This window comes from Tenrec ecaudatus, chromosome 10, assembly GCF_050624435.1.
Source record: "Tenrec ecaudatus isolate mTenEca1 chromosome 10, mTenEca1.hap1, whole genome shotgun sequence".
In the NCBI taxonomy this organism is placed as follows: domain Eukaryota; kingdom Metazoa; phylum Chordata; class Mammalia; order Afrosoricida; family Tenrecidae; genus Tenrec; species Tenrec ecaudatus.
In genome coordinates this window covers 77,503,096-77,524,047 of record NC_134539.1, presented here as the reverse complement: position 1 = coordinate 77,524,047, position 20,952 = coordinate 77,503,096, and the positions used below count along the sequence as shown (strand labels likewise).

The 20,952-nt window shown below is 55.3% G+C and overlaps 1 protein-coding gene across 1 annotated transcript in view; it reads left to right on the top strand.

The window, feature by feature from the left end:
- The first annotated feature begins 20,000 nt into the window (after positions 1-20,000).
- Positions 20,001-20,952, top strand: part of PRRX2 (paired related homeobox 2) — a 50,260-nt gene continuing 49,308 nt past the window's right edge. Inside the window, exon 1 of the mRNA XM_075560653.1 lies at positions 20,001-20,457. Coding sequence (XP_075416768.1) covers positions 20,217-20,457 — 241 coding nt within the window. The 5' untranslated portion in view covers positions 20,001-20,216. The remainder of the gene's footprint in view (positions 20,458-20,952) is intronic.

The window sequence follows — 20,952 nt, the reverse complement described above, 5'->3', positions numbered from 1 at the left end:
CAGATGAGGCTGTCTCCTCCCCTAAAGACTTACAGTCTCAGAAACCAACCTGTGCTAAAGGGTGGCTTATTCGGGGGAATGGACTGTGGCAGTGGTGGATGGTTCTGGAGCAAGAACACTCGAAGTGTGGCTTGAAGTTGTGTCTGGCAGGAAGGAATGGAAGTCTAGGGCCACTGTTCTGGAGTCTTGGCACCATATTTGAGCAGTTACACACTCAGTCCCATAGCCAAGCCCTGGTGCCTTATAATTCTGGAACGGTGTCTGGGTCCCAGGGGTTCCCATCACTGCTTTACATAGGGTTGGGAGTCTCCCTGGCACCTGTGCCTGCACAAAGCAAGAGTTCTTCAGACTCGGGGGAGACAACAAACACCTTTTCGGGCACGTTTGAAGGCAGCTCCACACAATTCTGATTAAAACCCTATCAATTGGGTGGAATAAAGCCTTGCCCTCCAGCAAAGACAACACCAGCGATTCCAAGCAATGCCCCCAGCCAGCGACAGGGCCTCGCAGTCACATACAGGTAATAGGGGCTGGATGGGAGCTGACCTTTATTATCATCAAGTCTCCAAAGTTGTTGGGCAGATCAAAAGCCATCAAAATGCCCACCAGACTCACACAACCCCTTGGTTTGCCCTCCTTCCTGGGGTCTTGCCCCAGCCGAGAAATAACTCCTGGAGCGGAGGGGGCAACGGGGCATTTGCCTGCGTGTATTGTAAAGTCAGCATGTGTACCTGGGCTGGGATTCCCACCGGGCCACGACGGGAGGAAGATGGTGCTTCTGGTGGCATTGTGGTTTCACATTAAGTTGCTAACCACAAAGTCAGCAGTTTGAAACCACCAGCTGCTCCTTGGGGGTGGGGGGAATTATGCTTTCTACTCTCATAATGAGCGACATTCTTGAGAACCCACTGGCGCAGTCCGCCCTGTCCCATGGGGTCACTGAGTGGGCCTGGGCTCGGTGGCAGCGAGTGGCCCTATAGAAGAAAGACTAGCAGTGGGCTTCTAGAAAGACTGGTCAAGGAATACCCGCGGCGCAGCTCGACTCCGTGGCATGACGGCAGCGGGTTGGACGGGGTCCGAGCCTGGTTTTCTAGGCACGAAGTGCTCAGCAGCACACTTACAGCATGAATTCCCACGAAGTAGCCCCTCTCAGTGCAGGGGGCTCCCACCTGACAATGAATTCCAGTTACAGTGAACTCCACTACCACTCACTGTCTGGTTCTGCATCCTGCTCTTTCTTTCCCACAGTGCATTGCCAGTAGCATGTACCACAGACAACGGCTTATGCTACCCAAAGTCAAAGACTCGGTTTAGAAAGCTAATAAAAGGCAATCATAATGAACACCCCCCCCCCTTTTTAAATTGAGGTTATTTGGCATCTGTCGGAACGGCCTTCCAGCAGAGTCACTGGACTGGGACCTCCTCACAAGTCAAGGACTCCCTGGCTCCTAAGGAGCGCCGGTGGTGCCAACAGTTAAGCACTCTCCTTCTAGTGGGGAGACTGGTGGTTCAAAACCACCCAGCAGCTCTACAGGGGCAAGGGGTGGGGGTGGGGCACACCTGGAGACCTAGTTCCTTAAAGGTTACAGCTGAGAAACCCGCAGGGGGCAGCTCAGCCACATGGGACCATTGGGAGTCAGAATGAACTCAGTGCCCCCCCCCCATCTGTCTTCCATTCTTTAAAAAGGAGGAAGCTGAGGGCCTGTCCAAGTTTCCACAGCCAGGCCAAGACTCCAGCCCCAATCTGTGTGTCTCTGTGGGGGGGGAGGGAGTGGGGGTGGAGGTGGGGGGACTATCTGTGCAGCTCCTCCAGCTCTGGGCCTGCGGGGTCTGAGCAGGCGGGGAGTCGCTGCCCCTGCCGCCCCCTCAGCCCTGGGGCACCACACTCTGGAGCCAGGCCCGGCCGCCTGCCCGTCGCCCAGGCTCCTATTTTTAGAAAGCTCTGTGCCCCTTGACCTGCCTCCTGTCAGCAAGGGTAACCTTGTCTCCTCCATCTGCCTCCCATTAAGCCTCTGCCCTGCAGAACCTTTTGATTCAGCATGGAACCTCTCTCTCCTGACCTTGCCATGCGGCCCCTCATCGCCTAGCCTGCCTACCCCCTTCTTTCAGTCCAAACCCAGAATGGGGGTGCTGGGGCCCAGCACCCAGTGCCCAGTGAGTCCGTTCCTGCTTCCTGCTCAATAGGGCATTTGGGAGTCACTCTGACTGTCCCATGCACCTCGGGGAATAGCCTTCATATATAAAGAGTTGTTCAGAACCAACAAGAAGGAGGCAAAGACACAAATAGAATAGGCAAGTCACACCTAAGTGTCATCAAATATAAGGGGAGGTGCTTAGCTTCTCGAGCAGGCCAGGAAACGCAAAATGAGGGCAGCATAAAGGAATGAGCTCTCCCTCGTTATGTGATAAGATTTAAAAGTGTGATGGGGCTCAGGGCAGGGGAGGGGACACTATAACATTCCCTGGGGGCGAAGGGGCAACACTGGTAGTACTGGGTAAGCCTTTCTGGAATCCACTTTGTCAGTTTACACCAAATCACTTTGAACTAACAATTTAATTTCCAGGAACTAACCCAAAGGAATAATCACAGACACTTTGAATGGCGAGAGGAGGTGGGAACGCCCCAGATGGCCGTCATAAGGGAGGTGTCAACTAACTGGGGGACATCCGTACAATGGGCTCAGACAGAAGGACAATGGAGAGGCTGGTGCAGGGCTGGGCAGGCCTTCATTCTATTGTGCATCGGGTGGTTATGAGTCGGAACCGATTTGATGGCTCCAGACAACACCACACAGGAGACTAAACCCACCTGTACCTGTCTTCCAGGGCTGCTGAAACAATGGGCCCAAACTGAGCAGTTAAATCAACGTGGATTTTATCAAGGGTTCGTGGGGGGGGGGGGGATGAGGAGCTGATACCAAGGGCTTAAGTAGAAAGAAAATGTTTTGAGAATGATGAGGGCAACAAATGTACAAATGTGCTTGACACAATGGATGGGTGGATTGTGATAAGAGTTGTAAGATCCCCCAATCAAATGCTTTTAAAACCCCCAAAACATGTATTTATTCTCCCATAGTTTTGTGGCTGAAGTCAAGTTGCTGGCCCACTGGGCTCTGATGGGAGGCTCTGGGAAGACTCCACTTCCAAGTTCATTCATGACATTGACAGAGGCCAAGTCCTTGAGGTGGAGGCCTGAGGCCCTTTTCTTGCTGGCTCTCAGCTAAGGGGCCTCACTCAGCTCCTTGGGGGCTTCTCTCCTGCCCAACCCGTGAGCCCCGGCATCTCAGCTATGGATTGAATTCTGTCCCCTAGAGATAGGTAGTGAATTCCTGATCCATGTACAAGTGGGTGAGAACTCTTGTATCTTTTGTTGTGCTAGTGAGTCTGGGCCAGGGTAAGGTGAACGCTCCCTGGAAGCATTGCTGAGCCACAGAGAGGCCCGACTAAACAGAGGGACACCCAGGAAAGGCAGCTGCCAAGAAACCTCCAGGCTCCCTGGGGGCGCAGGCCAAGAGGTCCTCAGAAGGAATTGGCACCTCTGAGACCCTGACGTAAATGTTGCTGCCTCCAGAACTGTGAGGACATTACTGTCTGTTCTTGAACGTCCCCTGCCCCCTTTGGTCTTCCTGTCTGGGCAGCAGGCGGAAGCACCGCAACCTCAGAAGCACTCAGTCCTCCTGGCGCCTGGGGCCTCGCGGACTTCTCCTCCTGCCTGTCTCTCCCGCGCTCAGCCAGAGAAGGCGCTGTGCTTTTAAGGGCACCCGTGATTCCCCGGGCACCCCAGGGCATCTCCCCACCTTCAGGTCTGGAGCCTCCATTCCACCTGCCCTGTAACTTTCACATGGTCCCCGGCTCCAGGGCGGGCAGGTGCAGCCATCCCTGGGGGCCGTTACGGATATCAACAGTGAATGATCTCAACGCACTTCTAGGAGGACCAACCATTCCGGTGTGTTTTTACCGCTCAAAGTCTGACGTCCCGGCAGGCAGATCAGGGTAAGTGTTGACCTTACAGTTGCCTCTCAAGGCAAGTGATAGTGAACAGTCACAAGGACTATACCTAGGCGCGCTGTTCTGTGCCCACCCATCCACCCCGACCCACTGCTATCGACTCATAGTGTCACCAAGTAGGATTTCCTAGACTACCAATCTTCATGGGACAGACAGTCTCATCTTTCTCCCGAGGAGCAGCTGGTGGTTTTGAACCGTCGACCTGGCAGTTAGTAGCCCAGTGCCTCGCCCACAGCGCCCTACAGCTCTGTCTGGAACAGTGAATGCCCTGAAGTCTTATAGTCAAATGTGTGTGTGTGCATGCGTGTGTGTGCATGTGCGTGCATGCGTGCGTGTGTGTGTGAGTTCTCCTGCATAAACAGGAATCATTCTGGGAGGTGCCATCATGACCTCCCGGGCAGGTGCAGGTCTGTGGACAAGGCCTTTTCTCTCTCTCCCAGCACGCTTTAGAGCCTCCTTCCCACCTGAGATCCCCTCCCCATGCCCAGACAGCCCAGGTTAGCACTTTGCTCCCTTTTGCAGCAGCTGAGCGTCCTTGTGGTGCTGCAGGCCTGGCCTAATGCATGATGGGAGTGACGTCATGCACGTGTTGCGTGTGTCCCCTGTCTGCTGAGTGACCAGGTACCACACTCGGGAAGCAAGTTCTATCAGGACTCTTGTGTGGCAGGTGGGCAGACCGGGGCTCAGAGAGAAACTGGCAACACCAAGGTCCTAACTAAGACTAGCGGGGGCTGAGATGGGATTCCACCCCAGGCTGGCTCTCCATCTCTCTCTGTACCTGCCCCTGACGAGCCGTGGCGGTGCTGAGGGATAAGTATTGGGGCTGTCCGTTTCTGTAAAGGTGGGCAGAAACCCCACAGAGGCCCACCAGGGCCTGGCATCCACGTGGTGACGGCAGTGCGTTCAGTTCTTTGGTTGTAACCCGCCAGGCAGGAGCTCTGGTGGTAGAGTGGTTCTATGTTGGGCTGCTATCCGAAAAGTCAGCAGCCGTTCTGTGGGAGAAAGACAAGCCTGTCTGCTCCCATAGAGTTGTAGCCTCAGAAACCCACAGGGGCAGTTCTGCCCTGTCCTATTGGGGAGCTGTGAGTTGGCATCCACTTGATGGCAGTGAGATTGGTCTTTTGCCTCACTCCACCCCAGAGGACAACTCTGTCCCAGGCACTGATCCTTAACACCCTTTCTCGCGTGCTCAGACGTACCCTCTCTCTCTCTCACACACACTCACACACACAAACACACTGTTTCATACACATCCTCACACTTACACACACGCTCCCTCACTCGCATGTCCTCATGTTGGCTCTCTCACTGTGTCAGTCCGGGTTGGCTAGACAAATTCATTGACACTCGTATATATGTGTGTAAGAGAGAGCTTTATATCAAAGAGCAATTGTATACTTAGACAACATCCCAGCCCAGTCCGGATCAAGTCCATAAGTCTGATATGAACCCATATGTCCAATACCAGTCTATAAATTCCTCTTCAGACTCATGCAACGCATGCAATGATGCTGAGTGCAAGAAGAACACAGGCCAGTGGGTGGAAAGTCCTGTGGATCCAGTGGCAGTGGAAGCCTCTCCAGGGCTCTGGCTGCCATCAGCTTGACTCCAGGCGGCTCTTCAACAGGAAGGAGAAGCAGAGAGAGAGTACCTCCCACCTCCAGGGAGGGAAGAGAGGAAGTTCCCAGGATCCTCCTGGTGGGTGTGGCCCTGTGGCCTGATTGACAGGCTAAACGCCACCCCTAAATTCTATTTGTCAAGTCGAAGCGACATGACTTAGTTCCCATGCTCACCGTGGTTCTCTCTTGCACGCATTCTCACAGCCCTTCCTCTCACTCACAGGCCTGGGATGGGGGGCAGCCCCAGGAGGGGCTGTCAGCAGCCAGGTCTAGCCCTGGAGGGAGCCGGGCGCCGGGCTGGGGGAGGCCCCTCCTCCTTTCTTTCTGGCCGAGTTTCCACGCAGTGCGATATTGGGGAACTTTACCTTCGACCGGGAGGAATCTGCTTCCTCTCTTTGTGGACCGAGTCCAGCTCAGCCCACGGCAGCTGGGGCACTGAGGTGCAGCGACAGAGGGCGGGCATATTTCTGTAGTGTAGTCATGGAACCACCGCCCCCCAGCTTCCCTCCTGCCTGGCCCCAGCTCCCCTTCCGTTCCTCCCCTGCTACCCACACCATGACCCCAGCCTGACCCCTGACCCTCACCACCCGACGGGCACTGACCCGGAGGCCCAGCCTGCTTGGCCCTGTGTGGCCCCTGTCCTCAGACTGAAGTTTTCGGGCTTCCAGAGGCCCCACTCGGGGGAGCAGGGGCCCAGCCCGAGAGGACCTTCCTGCCTCCCCCCATTCGCATGGTCGGCTCCCCTGAGAAACACAAGGACCTCTCCAGGGACCCCAGTGCGGAGGGACCCCAGGCAGGGGGCTGTCTGTGTTCCCAAAGGCCTGACCCTGTAATAGCCGGTCGCCGCTGACTGAGGCGCCCCTAGCAGTCTCGGCACCCCAGGTTCCCCGCTACCAGCAGCCGGCCTCTTCTTACTCCTCACCCAGGGCCCTCAGAGGGAGTCCCATGCGCTGCCAGGGCCCGGGGCCTAAGACAGCCAGTTCTGGGCTGGCCGGGCCCTGGAGAAGCCCTTGCAAGTGGACAGCCCCGAGCCCAGCGCGTCGCATCAGAGGGCCTCTTCTGCAAGCCAGGGACACAGATAGATGGTGTTTGGCGCTGCTCGGGCTCCTTGCCCTAAATCAGAAGGAGGCCGGGCCCCACACCTCCTCAGTGGCTCAGGAAAGGGGTGTCCTTCGGCCTCCTGCAGATTTCTTCCTGCTCCAGGAGCCAAGGGTCCTACTGAGAGTTGTCTAGCAGACGGGGTGGGGGGGGAGGGCAAGGTCCTGGGAAGTACAGCCCTGCCTCTTGCTGGCAGAGCCTCATCCCTCCTCAGAGCTGACCAGCCTGCCTCCACTCCTCTCTTTCTGATTGGAGCGGAGCTGTGAGCCTGGCCTGCACTGGAGCCTGCTCTGGGCCATCTCTGAGCCCCCATCCAGGCAGCCCAGGGAGAAAGGGTGCCAGGAGATCTGAGCCCACCCCATTGCTGGCTCCTCTGTGGGCTCAGGGTCTGACCACAGAGCTTCCCTGCTCCAGCCCCCGCTGGCACCCACTTGGCCCAGTCCCTGGCAGGTCAGCCCTGACCTCAGAGCTCAGGAGAGGGGACCCTGACCCAGCCAGGCTCTGCCAGGGGCAGCCTCTGAGAACTGCACTCTCTAGGGGAAGGAGGGATGTAGGGGTGGGAGAGGGAGCGTCCTTGTGCTCCCTGAGAACCAACCCCTACCCCCACCCCCCAGTCACACACACACCCGCCCCCCCCACTGGCCTTGCTTGGTGCAACTGACAGCAGGGAGAATCTCGTGGCCATTCGTCAGGGAGACAAGAGTGGGCCCGGACAAGGGCCATTGGAGGAGGGAGTTGGGGAAATTTGATCATTAAGAAACCCTCCTGGCTGTCTGGGGGAATTTAATTAAATTGCTGGCGAGGCTGGGAGGGAAGGCACATCTGGAACCAATATGTGGGCTTTGACTGCCCCTCCCCCTCCTCTTCTCCCACCCCACTGCCGTACAGGGACTGAGTCGAGCCTGGGCGTATTGGATCCTCTGGGACAGAATTCCTGGTGGATGGAGCAGGAGAGGGACCAGACAGACGGAAGCACGGAGGGAAACACAGAGAGAGGCCGAGCGAAACCGAGATGGAGGCCCAGACAGACAAGTCTGCTAGAAACAGAGATGAGGCAGACACCCAGGGGGACAGAGGTGTGGGAAGAGAGGGAGGTGGGAGTGGGGAGGGGGCAGGGTACGGCCAGCCTGGGCCTTGCCTGCAGAGGTGTCAGCAATGACCAGAGGTCATTTTATAGACGGGAAGAGAAAGTTCCAGAAGGTTCCAGAAATCCACAGGCTTGTCCTTGGAGGGCCCTCACTTGGGTAGCTAGCACTTATCAAGTCCCTGTTCCTGCCCGGTCCACTTGTGGGGTGAGCCTTCCTGATCTGCCTGTGGGGTACATAGTGTTTCCGTTCAGATGAGAGGCGAAGGGACTTCCTGAAGGTCACATAGCACCGGCGAGTGAGTAGCAGGGCCAGCATCTGACCCCAGGTCTGCCTGGCCACCCTGCCCACAGCCTGCGTGGGTCACAGCCATGGTAATCATCTCACTCACTGGCACCTCTTCTTTCCACGCTTACTGTGTGCCAGGCACCGGGCTGGGCACTAGGGAGGAGCAAAGGCAGGTGAGCAGCTCCCAGGGCTGGCAGGAGCCAGGACAGACTGCCTCCCCAGGCAGTGGTGGTTGGACCCGATCCTAAAACCTGGGCAGGAAGTTGCTGGAGAGGTGAAGTGGAAGAAGCAGCATTTGTGGCTTCTCTCTGCCTCTAAGGAGCAGGCGCTGGAGCCAGTCCCAGCCCCCGGCTGACCAGAGTGGACACTCCTGGCTGTGGAACTGGATGGACAGTGCCCTGGGCTTGACCCCATGGCCGAGTGATTAGATATGCCCCCTCTTTCAGCCGCTTTCCTACACGTTAGCCTCCCTGCCCCTAGTGTCCAAGCTTACCACCACACCCCCCCCCCAGCACTTTCAGGGTCCAGTGACCAGGCCTAAATGAAGCCCCCAAACTACCACCAGCCAGGTGGAGGAACATGGTTTACACTCCAGGTTGGGAACCTCTGGGCCAATTCTCTTCATCTCCCTGAAACCAATGTCAACTCTCCACTGGGCTCCCGGTCTTGGAGCGGACAGAGCTGTGTCTGGCACCTGCAAGGACCTTCCTGGGGAGGGGTTCCTCATCTTCCTCCTCCCAGGAGCAGCATGAGTGCCCTTGTTTAGCCCCGGCCTTTCTAAACTCCCACCCTACCCGGAGACCATTCTGATTCATAGCAACTCAAGAGGACAGGGTAGAACGACCCCCTTTTGGTTTCTGAAGCTGTGACTCTTCGTGGGAGCAGAAAGCCTCTTCTTGCTCCATGGAAGCTGCCAGTGGATTTGAACTGCTGACTCTGCGGTTAGCAGCCCAACGAGTAACCCGCTACTCCAAAGTTCGATCCTGCATCACCCTGGACACTCCGGTTTGAGCACACTGCCCTGAGGACAGAGGTGGTGTCCGAGGCAGATGCAGTTTCGAGTTCATCCGTGCTTGCTGGGAACGGGTATCACATGACCGAGGTGCCTTCCCAAGGAAAGCATCAAGCCTGAAGCTGTCAAGTAGATTCTGCCCTCCGGCCACTCCGTGTGGCCCGGGCAGAACTGCTCCACAGGTTCTCTAGACCTTTCTTCCAAGGCACTCTGCATGGGTTGGACTTGGCACACAGATCAACTGGAAACTGTGATGCCAGCTCCCTGGTGTGCCAGGGGAAGAGAGGCACCGGGAACCCAAAACAATGATCCCGAAATGCCCCCCAGTCCTGGGGACAGAAAGACTCAGTGCCATATGGATCCTTGGCACTGCTCTGTGTCCCAGCCCTGCATGGCACAGTGACCAAACCAAACCAAACCGAGCTCACTGCCAACTCATAGTGAGCTTTCAGCACAGGGCAGAACTGCCACTGCAGGTTTCCCAGGCTGTAACTCTATGGTTCCCAGTTTCGAACTGCTCACCATGCAGATCGCAGCCCAATGTGTTACCAATACACCCTGGGGCTCCACTCTGCCGTGTGACAGTACCTATGGAAACGTGTTGGAGGAGTGACTGACCCCTTGGCTTGAGGCTGGGAGAAGCAGTCAAGGGACCGGCAGACGGGCCCTGCCCCCAGGCTGCTTCAGGTCTAGCGGTGCAATCCTGGCGGTGACTGCGAAGATGAAGATGACGGTGGGCAGGGACGCAGGGCATTGGGGACATGTAACCTTGTCATGTAACCGTACCCCAGGAGAGGTACTGGTCGTTGTCTGCACCCACAGGGCAGATGAAGAAACAAAGGGCTGGGGAAGCTGGGTCATGGGGCTAGTGAGTGACCGAGCTGGGATTTGAACTCAGGTCTCTCTGGGGTCAGTGCCCGTGGTCCTAGCGACTGAGCTGTCCTTCCTCCTGGGGCTGGGAGGGAATCAGAGGAGCCAGGGCTGAGAGGCCCCAGGCAGGAGAAGGGTGAGGGCCAGAGGGAGGCTGGAGGTGCTGCGCTGAGCTATGAGGCGGCCGGATGGGGCAGGGGTGCCAGGGGCATAGCTTGCAATGGCCGAAGGCTGCCGGGAGGTCAGAACAGGGAGAGGAACACCAGTGGCGGGGAGAGCCAGCCAGACGGCAGGGCCGTCCACACGTCCCACTAATCTGAAACAAATGAACAGGGAGACACGGGGTCCGAGTGGAGGCCCTGACAGGGCGATGATATACAGATTTTTAAATAAATGTAGCTCATTAGAGACACGTTGTCTGGCGGGAGAAAAACGATGCCCTTCCCCGCCCCGCCTCTGGTTTCCAGGAAAAAAAAAAAACACCCTCCAATGCTAGAGCTGAAAAGGAAATTGCATTAATACAGATTGTTTTATTTAAAAAACCTTGACCTCAACTTCAAAAAAACAGTCATTAGACCTTCTCCTTCTCAAAGGCCGCGGGAGTGATTAGGGAGCCGGCCCGTTCATTTCTCAATGACTTACTGTTTCGGCGCTCCGGGGAAACGTGCAAGGAATCGGGAGGCATTTAAGGCTCCCTGCAGAAAGGTGTGTAAATCTTCACATGTCTAAAGAAACTTTACCAGACCGCTAAGTCAGAGGGAAACAGAACTGAGAGCCCTGGCCCGCCCCCCCCCCCCCCGCCCACCGTCCCACCATCCCCCCTGCTTCTTTCCTTTGGAGCTCTGATCTCTTTGATCATCAAAATGGTCATATTTCACCCCAAAATATCAGCCATCAGCGGGCTAAGGAAGTGGGAGCCCATGGGAGTTTCAATTGTCGATTAGGTCCTTGGTTTAATTATTTAACGCCTGCCTGGATTATACAGGCTGTGAACACACCCCCCTGATGAGGGTCCAAGAGTGAGCTATAAATAATAACAACGATTATATCCCCAATTAAGCCTGTGAGCCGAGCGCTGGGGCCCGAGCCTTTGCCCTCGGCGGCTGCGCCCACCATCCCCGCAGATGCAGCCCTCCACGCCCACCCCCCTGTGCTGTGTGCAACAGGAGGCTGGCAGAACGCCACCACACCAGGGCGTCATTGCAGCACGCTGGTGCCGGTGCCCAGGGAGTGAGCCAGGGCAGGGTACAAGGGCTCCGGAAGCCTTTGTGGGGCACCCAGCTCCCCTAGGTGTCCATGGCTGTGCCTTTTGTCTATGGCCCCCTGATGCCAACTCCTGGCTGCTGTGCACCCTTGGATGGGTCTTTCCCATCTGCACCTGTCTTTCGCCACTCGGAGGAGGCTTCCACGAGCCTTAACCATAGTGAATGAGGTGGGGGGAGTGCGGAGTTGAGACCCAAAGCCCATTTGTCGGCCACTGGAGATCCCCTCACAGAGGGGTCTAGGGGAGGAGATGAGTCAGTCAGGGCGCGATGTAGCACCAATGAAGAATACAGCTTTCCTCCAGTTCCTAAATGCTTCCTTCCGCCCCCCCCCCCAACTATCATGATCCCAATTCTACCTTGCAAGTCTGGCTAGACCAGAGGATGTACACTGGTACAGATAGGAGCTGGAAACACAGGGAATCCAGGACAGATGATCCCCTCAGGACCAGTGGTGAGGGTGGTGATACCGGGAGGGCGGAGGGAGGGTAGGGTGGATAGGGGGAACTGATCACAAGGATCTACACGTGACCTCCTCCCTGGGTGACAGATGACAGAAAAGTGGGACAGGGCAAGATATGACAAAATAATAATTTATAAATTATCAAGGGCTCATAAGGATGGGGGAGCGGGGAGGGAGGGGAAAATGAGGAGCTGATGCCAGGGGCTTAAGTGGAGAGCAAATCTTTTGAGCATGAGGGCAATGAATGTACAAATGTGCTTTACACATTGATGTATGTATGGATTGTGATAAGAGTTTAATAAAGCGAATAAAAAAAAAGAGCCCTCCCTGGACGACTGCTCCAGGAACCCAAGTGGCCACTTGGAAGATGTCTTTGTTTCCACAGGCTGGTCCAGCCCCACCTGAGTGCAGATGCTGGTGCTGCAGCTGGGAAACAGTGGCTCCGCTGAGCCCCCCCCCCCCCCCCCACACACACCACCTGCCTTGCCCCAGGACACAGTAGTGCCCATTAAATCCCTGTGGGGAGGATCATTCAGAGCGCTTCCTGCTGGTCTATCTCTGTGTGTAGCCTTCAGGCCCTGACCCCCTGGAATGCAGGGTGGGCACCGACCTCTGTCAGCTGAGCCCTACACACCGAAGGAACTGGACTCGCCGCCCCCGACCGGATCTGTCCCTAACTCTGGCTCCGTGCTAATCCAGGGGTGTGTGCCCCACACTGGTCAGTGGGTAGTCTGACTACTAGTCACTCATTCTTGGAATCGAACCCATGTGGAGTCCCAGTAAGTGCCCGGATCAATGGCCTATTGACTCCTGTCTCCTGGGCACGACTCACAGGACATAATGGTGCAAAGGACAACCCAGTCTCTGGCGACTTCGGTATTGGGAGGGCACAGAGGCGGCTTTTTCAGGTAGGAAGTTGAGGCTCAGAGAGGAAAGCGCAGGTCCAAAGCCACACAACAGGTCCACAGCAGAGCTGGGCTCTGCGTCACCCAGATCTTCTGACTTCTGACCGGGGTTCTCACGGCTGCCCTCAGCTAGTCTTCTTACACCTGTCCATTGTTACGGTAGGTGTTAGACCTTAACGGTTAGAGGGTGGGTCCCAACTCCGGCGGTGACCCTGTGTCCAACAGAAGGTAACATTGCCTGGTCTGCGACACCCTCGCAGTCACTGCTGTGTCCAAGCCCGTTTTTGCAGCCACTGTGTCAATCCACCCAATTGAGGGCCTTCTTTTCTGAGCATGATGCTCTTCTTCAAGGACTGGTCCCTCCTGATGCCCAAAGTATGTGAGCTGAAGTCTCACCGCCCTCGAGTCTAGGAGCAAACTGACCGCATCCACACATCCATAGGTGATTACTAACAATGTCCCGGATGCCAGGCTTCAGCTGCAGGAGCCCAGGTGGTGTAGTGCTTACAAGTTGGACTGATACCCACAAGGTCAGCAGTTCCAAACCACCAGCCGCTCCTCGGCGGGAAGATGACCCTTTCTTACTTCTGTAAAGGGTTACCCTCTGGGAACCCACAGGGAAGTCTACTCTGCCCCTGAGGGTCTCGAAGGCAGTGAGGCTTGTGCGGGGCTTTCATGTGGGCCATCAATCCATTCAATTCTTGCAACGAGCCTGGGCTGCTCTTATCCCCTCCAATGGATGGATGGGGGAATCGGAACAGAGAGGTTGAGCGCTTCAATCAATGCCACAAAGCTGGCCAGTGCATCCCAAGAGATTTCACACAGAAACAGAAAACAAAGCAAAACAAAACACGTGGATAGAGAAAGCCAAACCCATGGCCTTTGAGTGGATTCTGACTGCCCCAGAGGGTTTCCAAGGCTGGAAGTCTTTATAGAAGCCGGCTGCCTCATCTTTCTCCCGAGGAACCGGCTGGTGGATTCAAACCAATGAAGATCTTTAACCACAGCACCACCAGGGTTCCTAAGTGGAAGGAGAAGGGAAGCAAAATATATTGATCTGCAGGCTGGCCCGATACAATGACTGCTATGTCTCAGAGTTTCCTGGTAGCCAAGGCAAAAAGGGAAACAATGGATTGTCCAAGTCTGATGATTCAGTTGTTTTTAAAAGGAGAGGTCACAGTTCTTCCAGAGAAAGAGGTAACTTCCTAGCCCTAAACTCCTTTTTCATAGATAGTTTTATTGGCGTATACTTCACTTATCAAACAATTTGATCATATTAAGATTTGTGTGGTCATCGCCACAAATTTCGGAACATTTTCTTTTCATACTCATGGTTGCTAGCTCCCCGTCTCCCTGTGCCCTCTACTGTCTCTGTAGATCTACCTATCCTGGATGTCAAAAAGGATGGTACAAAATACAACCAGGAAGCAAGCGAGCAAGCAGGCAAACAAACAAAAATCCTCAACAACAATGACTTGAAAAAACATAGAAAACTCTCAATCAAAGAGAGTAGAAAATATCAAAAACTGAAACAACTTTCAAACGGGTCGCCCTAAATTCTTACGGGACAACTTGGCATGGTGTTCAGGGGCTGGGGCTTGGCTCCTGGCACAGAGCTTAAGCTCGGGCTCTGTCGGAGCCTCGGCCTCCCGCCCTAGGAGGAGGCCTCCGTGGACTCACCAGGCGTGAGTCAATTCTTGCTGTGTTACAGCAAGGCTCATTCATCGTGATTCCCTGCTACCGGGGAGCCTGCCTTTGGATGCGTAGATGAATCAGAAACATTTTTCAAAAGAATATACTATTTCAACCCCTGCTAAGACGGGAGCGCTGAGAGCCAGTCGCTTCGGCCGGGTGCACTGGCCTGTAGAGCCTTAGGCAGGAAACCAAGCCTCAGAGAAGTCTGGGCAGAGAGCTGGGGGAGGCACCAGATGTCCTGTCCCTTTAGGCTCAGCTCACTTCCCACGAGGCTCTGGGATGAGCAGGGAGCCCCGCCGTGATGGCAGCCTGACACAATATTTACAGAACGCTGTGATCCCTTGCAGTCACGCCTGGTCACGTCTGAGCTGAGAGTCACATTGGCTGCAGTGTTCATGGTCTCCCTGATTTCAGCTGTGGGCCTCTGTGTTCTGGCCCGGTCAAGGTGTCTTCTTCAGAACAGGGTCTTCTTGGGTGTGGGCCACACAGGTATAGATCAGGTGAATCAAAAGAGTCCCAGAATCCCTTCTCCCAGGGCCTTCGCTTTCCCATCTGTGAAATGGGCCCAGTCCTGGAGGGGTTGGCCATCAGGTGTCTGGCACAGATGGTGATGAGTGAATAATGCCTCAAAAACTCCGACGAGGTGATAAGAATTGTACAAGCCCCCAATAAAATGATTAAAAAACGATGATAGAGGAATGGGTCCACAAACTCTGGGACTTTCAGACAGTAGAATCTTACCGCATCGGGAAAAGCCATGAGGAGTCTACTCAGCACCTAAAGACAGGGGCACAATTAGAGGCTCCCAGTGGTAACTAGGTCATAACTCCATTATTACAAAGGAAAGGAAACTAATTTATTAAAATAAAACATTTAAAAAGGAAAACTCATAACGTGCACAAAAATACAGAGTACGAATCTAGCAATGAATGTATGGTAGCAATCTAACAATAAATCTGAAAAAAAGGAAAGAAAGAAAAAGAAGTTATGATCTTCACACCAAGGGATGAGACTTTAAAGACGGTGAGGAGGCCAAGGACACAGGGAGGGGGCGAGGAGAGGGTAGGGGAAGAAAATGAAGAAGGGTGGGGAACAAAAGCACACACACGCACATACGCAAACACACACACACACACACACACACACAGGTGGGGCGCTTCATGGGACACTGTTACTGACTGGAGTTAATGAAACGGGCTGGGCAGCTACACCAAAGATGTTTTTCTTTGTAACGCCTGTATTTCCACAAACAAAAGGGGAGGGGAACCCAAAATGAATAAAGTTAATTTTTTTTTTTCCTGAAAGAGAAGGGTCTCAGCCTTAAACATCCTTCGGATTACTTACCTACCAGATCTAAGCTTTGAGTGCCTTTAAGTGCCTGAATGGGACTTGGATCCTTGAGTGATAGACAATTTCGTTTCAAACAAACAAAAGCAGAGTGTTTAATGTACTCGATGAGAAACAGAAAAATGGTAATGACCCTGACTACATTTTACATGTGAGAAAGGCAAACTGTTCTTAACAAAACCGCTTACCTTCAGGTAAATAATTATTTACCTTTGACAAACTTATTTACCTTAGTCAACAGTTGAAGACAAGCGGGTTAAAACCACGAAGTACCTTTTGAAGCATAACATAAATCATGATAGCACCTTATCTAAGCAAGGACAAAGAAGAACTGCCAAGACTATAAATGGATACAACCTCTCTGGGGGTTAATTTGGCAATCTTATCAAAAGTCCTACATTTGGTAGAATCTTTGATCCTGGCAATGGCCAGCTACGACGCTCTCGAATCCTGTCACGTGGACACTGTGTCTTCGGTCCCCTCTTGTACATTTAAGAGCCTGGTCACTCACGGCCACTGAGTCGATTCAGACTCATAGCCGCCCTTTGGGGCGGAGTAGAACTGCCCCTGTGGGCTCCGAGACTTTAAATATTTTTTGTTTGTTCAACAGTTTTATGGGCACATAATTTACATAGCACACAAGTCAATCGGTCAAGCATATCAAGCAGAATTGTGCAATCATTACCATGTCAATTTTAGAGCAACCCACCCACCAGTTTGTGCCATGAGTCAGTTCTAGTGCTCCCCCCCCCTCATTTCCCGCTCCTGAAATGCCCCTTCCCTCCCGGGCACCCACTCCTCACCCTGCATCCCTATGTCAGTTATCACTCTGCAGCCCCTGCTCCTGTGGGTCACACACTGGGAAACCCAACAGAAACGATAAAAAACCAAACTCGAAATTAGGTGGTAAGAACAAAGCAATAATAACATGAAGACGAAAGTACAAATAATGGGTAAGAAAGAAAAGACCTTCTTCAACGTGTCAAAAGCCAGGGGAGAAATTTCCGTCATGGAACGAGTAAGAGATACTTGCACCCAGAACCAATCAGGCCTGGTCGATAGGGCGGTCATCTGGGCAGGTAGTGAGTTTGATGCAGCATGCTCACGATGACAGTGGTCTCTACCTTGCCTGTGGCTAGAGCAGATCTGCCAGGGGCTCCGTCTGACCAGGCTCCTGAGATTACATCTTTCAGGACCTGGATAGCCTCATCTTTCTCCCTCAGAGCGGCCGGTAGGTTTGAACTGGTGACCTTACAGCTAGCAGCTCAACGTGTTGCCCATTATGTCACCAGAGCGCCAAAGACCCTCCGATTACATAAACGAACCAGTTGTCATCGAGTTGATTCCGAGTCACAGTGACTCCCTCTGTGTGAGAGCACACTGTGCTCCATAGGGTTTCCCAGTGCTGATTCTTGGGAAGCGGATCACCAGGCCTTTTTTCCGCGGTGCCTCTGGGTGGACTTGAACCACCCACTTTTCTGTTGGCACCACCCTGGGGCCCTGATTGCATGAGGCTCACTCAGATCATCCAGGGTAATTCCCCTGTTTTAAGGACAACTGCCTGAAGTCCATCAGTCATCTTAATTCCCCTTAGCCATGTAACAGCACAGTCACAGATCCCATGGATTGTGATGTGAATATACGTGTGTGTCGGAGGGAGCAGAGGGAGCATTCGTCTGCCTCTCATGCCTAGAGGTTCTAGTTCTAGGTAATCATTCTTAAGAAAAGGAAGGGCTGGGAGAGGAGGAGTGGAGACAGGAACGAGGGAGGAAGTGGGAGAAGTGATGCTCCGTTGCGAGGACTGCAATCGATGACATGCAACAAAGTGCACGTGACTTGTTGAATGGAAAACGGAGCTGCTCTGTAAACCATCACCCAATTCAGGATAAAAAGGATCTCTTAATATTTGTTTTATTGCTCACCCACATGAGCAGGTGGTGCACATTAACTTTCTTGTGATGTGTGAGAATAAAATACATATTTTGTGTGAAGTGTGGCACAAAATCAGAAAATGATTATGAGGAATGAGCTGGGCTGCTAGCCACCAGTCAGCAGTTCGAAACCACCAGCTGCTCCAAGCGGAGGCTTTCGACTCATGAAGCAAGACGGTCTCGGTGACCCCAGGGCCAGTTCTACTTTACCCTGAGGGTCTCCATGAGGCAGCATCGACTCAAGGGCAATGGAAGTTAGAAGTGAGAAGCTTTCCTTGAAGGAGCCTAGACTGTGTAATGAGTTCTGCGTTGCACTAACCACAAGGTCCTTGGTTCAAACCCACCCCTGGCTTTTTGAGAGAAAGATGGGGCTTTCTGCTCCTGTAAAGATGTACAGCCTCGGAAACGTAGGTGTGCTGCTGTGACCTTGTCCTGTGAGCTGGGGTGGCATGGTGGGTAGGCACTGGACTGCATGAGCAGTCAAGGCCAGCAGTTCGGAACCAACTGCTTCTGTCCTATAGGGTCGCTGGGGTTTTGGCAGTGAGTGAGTGAGCTTTTTAAAAAAAAGAATCGTGGGGGAAAAATAATGGTGGACCAGGCCATTGCATGACATGGAAATTAGTTATAAAAAAGCGCTGGTTCCATATCGGTCCACTTTAAAAGTCTGACAGCGGAAGAATGGATAAACAAACCATGTACCTAGACACAAGGGAATCCCACGGGATGCTAAAGAGGAAGGGCAGCTCTCGTCGCGCGGATGTGCCCGGAGGGCGTTCTGCTGGTGGAACGGGGCAGACAAGGCTTACACACCGAGGGAAACCCGTGTTCAGAGGGCTCCAGCAGTGGGACGGACGGGGCGGAGAAGTCCCCAACGAGAGGGCAGACGGACCAACGCAGCTGTGGGAGGAGGAGGAGGAGGAGGAGGAGGACAGCAGCGTAAGGAGGTCAAGGAAGACACTCGGAGGAAGACAGCTGTAAAGGCAACCGGGGTGAATCGAGTTCCATAGACCATGCGGCAACAACAGGATAACAATATCCTAGGAGGGGAGACTCCAGGGGCTCACTGCAAGGTCAGCGCCTGGAATCCACCAGCCACTGGTGAGGGGTGGGGTGGGGGTGGGGACGACATAAAGAGTTACAGCCTCAGGAAACTCACGGGGGCAGTTCTGCCCTGTCCTACAGGATGGCTATGAATCCGCAGTGAAATGGGTGACATGCAGACTCACCAACGGAGCAGGTGTGGGAAGGCGAGGGGCGCTATGGGTTTGGATGTGGTACATATGGGCTTGACAGTGTTCCCCACTGGACACTCCTTGGGGCGATTCCCACGGAAGAAACACCTCCTGATCTCCAACCCTTCAACCTAACCAGGAGTGGGCCCCGTGGTTAATGTTCATTCCGTGGTGATCCCTTTATTTATTTATTTTGGAGTGTGTGGGGGTGGGGATGGGGGGGTCGGGCAATGACTGGAAGGGCCCAAGCTAGGGTCCTGCAGGTGTTAGGAGGAATGAGTGGGGTGCTTTTCCGTGGGGGGACCCCTGAAGACCTGCTAGATGGGATTGCTTTTGAAGAATTGGCCCCCTTCTTGCCCCATGCGGATGGCAGCAAAGACAGAGGGCCAGCCCAGAAAGCAGCACCACCCCCCTCCTGGGAAAAGACTGGTACCCTCTGGAGGGTTAGGGTCTCAGCCAGGAGCCCCTCCTAGCAGAGTGTCCTTGCTGCTGCAAGTTCCTCTGAGAAGAAAAGAGCCTGCCCATCACCCATCTGTCAGTCGCGCTGTCCACCCTGTGTGTACACTGGAGGGGAAACTTCTTTCTCCCGCCTGGGTTGGCTTGGGGGAGGGCCTGGAGCATGCTGGGGTTTGGAGGGTGGGGGAGGAGAGGGAAGCGCTGGGCCCCAGGCCCAGCATACTTGCATGCTGGCAGTCTGAGAGTTCAGGAGGTAGAACCATGGGGCCAGGTGGGTGGGCAAGGGGCCTTTAAGCACCGGAGTTCCTCTTTGGGACGGGGGCAGCTTGGGGACATATTAGGGAGGCGGGAGGGAGGGACTGACATTTAGAGCCGTTTTCTTTCTGTTATTCGGCTCAGGACCGCTGTCCCGCTTAGGGGGTGGAGAGGGCTGTAAATGGAAGAGGGGCGGCCCATCTTTCCACCACCTTCCCCGACACTGATTGACACTGGGAACTTTCTTACTCCCTACAGTGAGTGGGGGGAGGGCGTAGGGAGGACACCCCTTCTGTCCCCCTCTCCCCACCTCCAGATTCCAGTCTGACAGGCAAAGGACACCCCCCCTCTCCAGTTTCGGAGGGTGCCCCCCAGCCGAAGCGGTGGGGGCAGGCGAGGCCAGGCAGAGGAGGAGGGGGAGGAGAGGAAGGGGGCGAGGTTTGCTTCAAGAAGGGGCGTGTGGCCGGCGGAGCTGGTGTTCCAGCAACTTGGGAGCGAGCGCAGGAGGCAGAGCAGGGGAGGGAAGAAAGTTTGTTTCCCCCCCACCCCCGACGTCAGCGCCGGGCGGGCCGCGGAGCCCGGAGGGGGCGGCGAGCCGGGCAGAGCGCGGGGCGGCCGGGGCGCGCTCGCCACCTCCGCCTCGGACGGCGCCGGCGACCGGCGCTCCGCCACTCCGGGCCGCGGGCGGGCATGGACAGCGCGGCGGCCGCCGCCTTCGCCCTGGACAAGCCGGCGCTGGGCCCCGGGCCGCCGCCGCCGCCGCCCGCGCTGGGGCCCGGCGAGTGCGCCCAGGCGCGCAAGAACTTCTCGGTGAGCCACCTCCTGGACCTGGAGGAGGTGGCGGCGGCCGGGCGGCTGGCGGCGCGGCCCGGGGCCGGGGCGCGCGAGCCGTCCGGGGGCAGCAGCGGCAGCGAGGCGGCGCCGCAGGACGGTGAGTGCGCGCGAGCCGCGGGGGTCGTGGGAACGGATGTGCGGGGCCGCCGGGGCGACCCCGGGACAGGCGGGAGATGCGCGCGCGCGCGCGCGCTCGGCGGGACCCCTGGGCAGGGCCCGAGGCCACCGCGCCACGGGGGCGTCGGAGCAGGTCCGCCCCGGGGTGCCGGAAGGGCGCTGGGTGCTGCCGCTGGGGTCCCTGGCCGGTCCCAAAGCCACAGAATACTCAGCCAGGGGGACCCGGCTGAGGTTGACTGGGATTCTCAGCTGGGCGAGGGACCCTTCTGCTTGACCAGAGTCCTCGCACGTGGGACTGGCCCCATAGAGGGTGCCGGCCGCCTATGTCCCCACCCAGCCTGCCCCTCCCTGGCCAGTGGGTGGGATGACCACAGAGGAGATTTGCTACACAAGTGGGGTTCAAAGTCTGTGCCCAGTAGTGGGCTTCCAATAATTTAGCAACCAGTGCTCCGCCCTATTGCACATTTTAAGTATT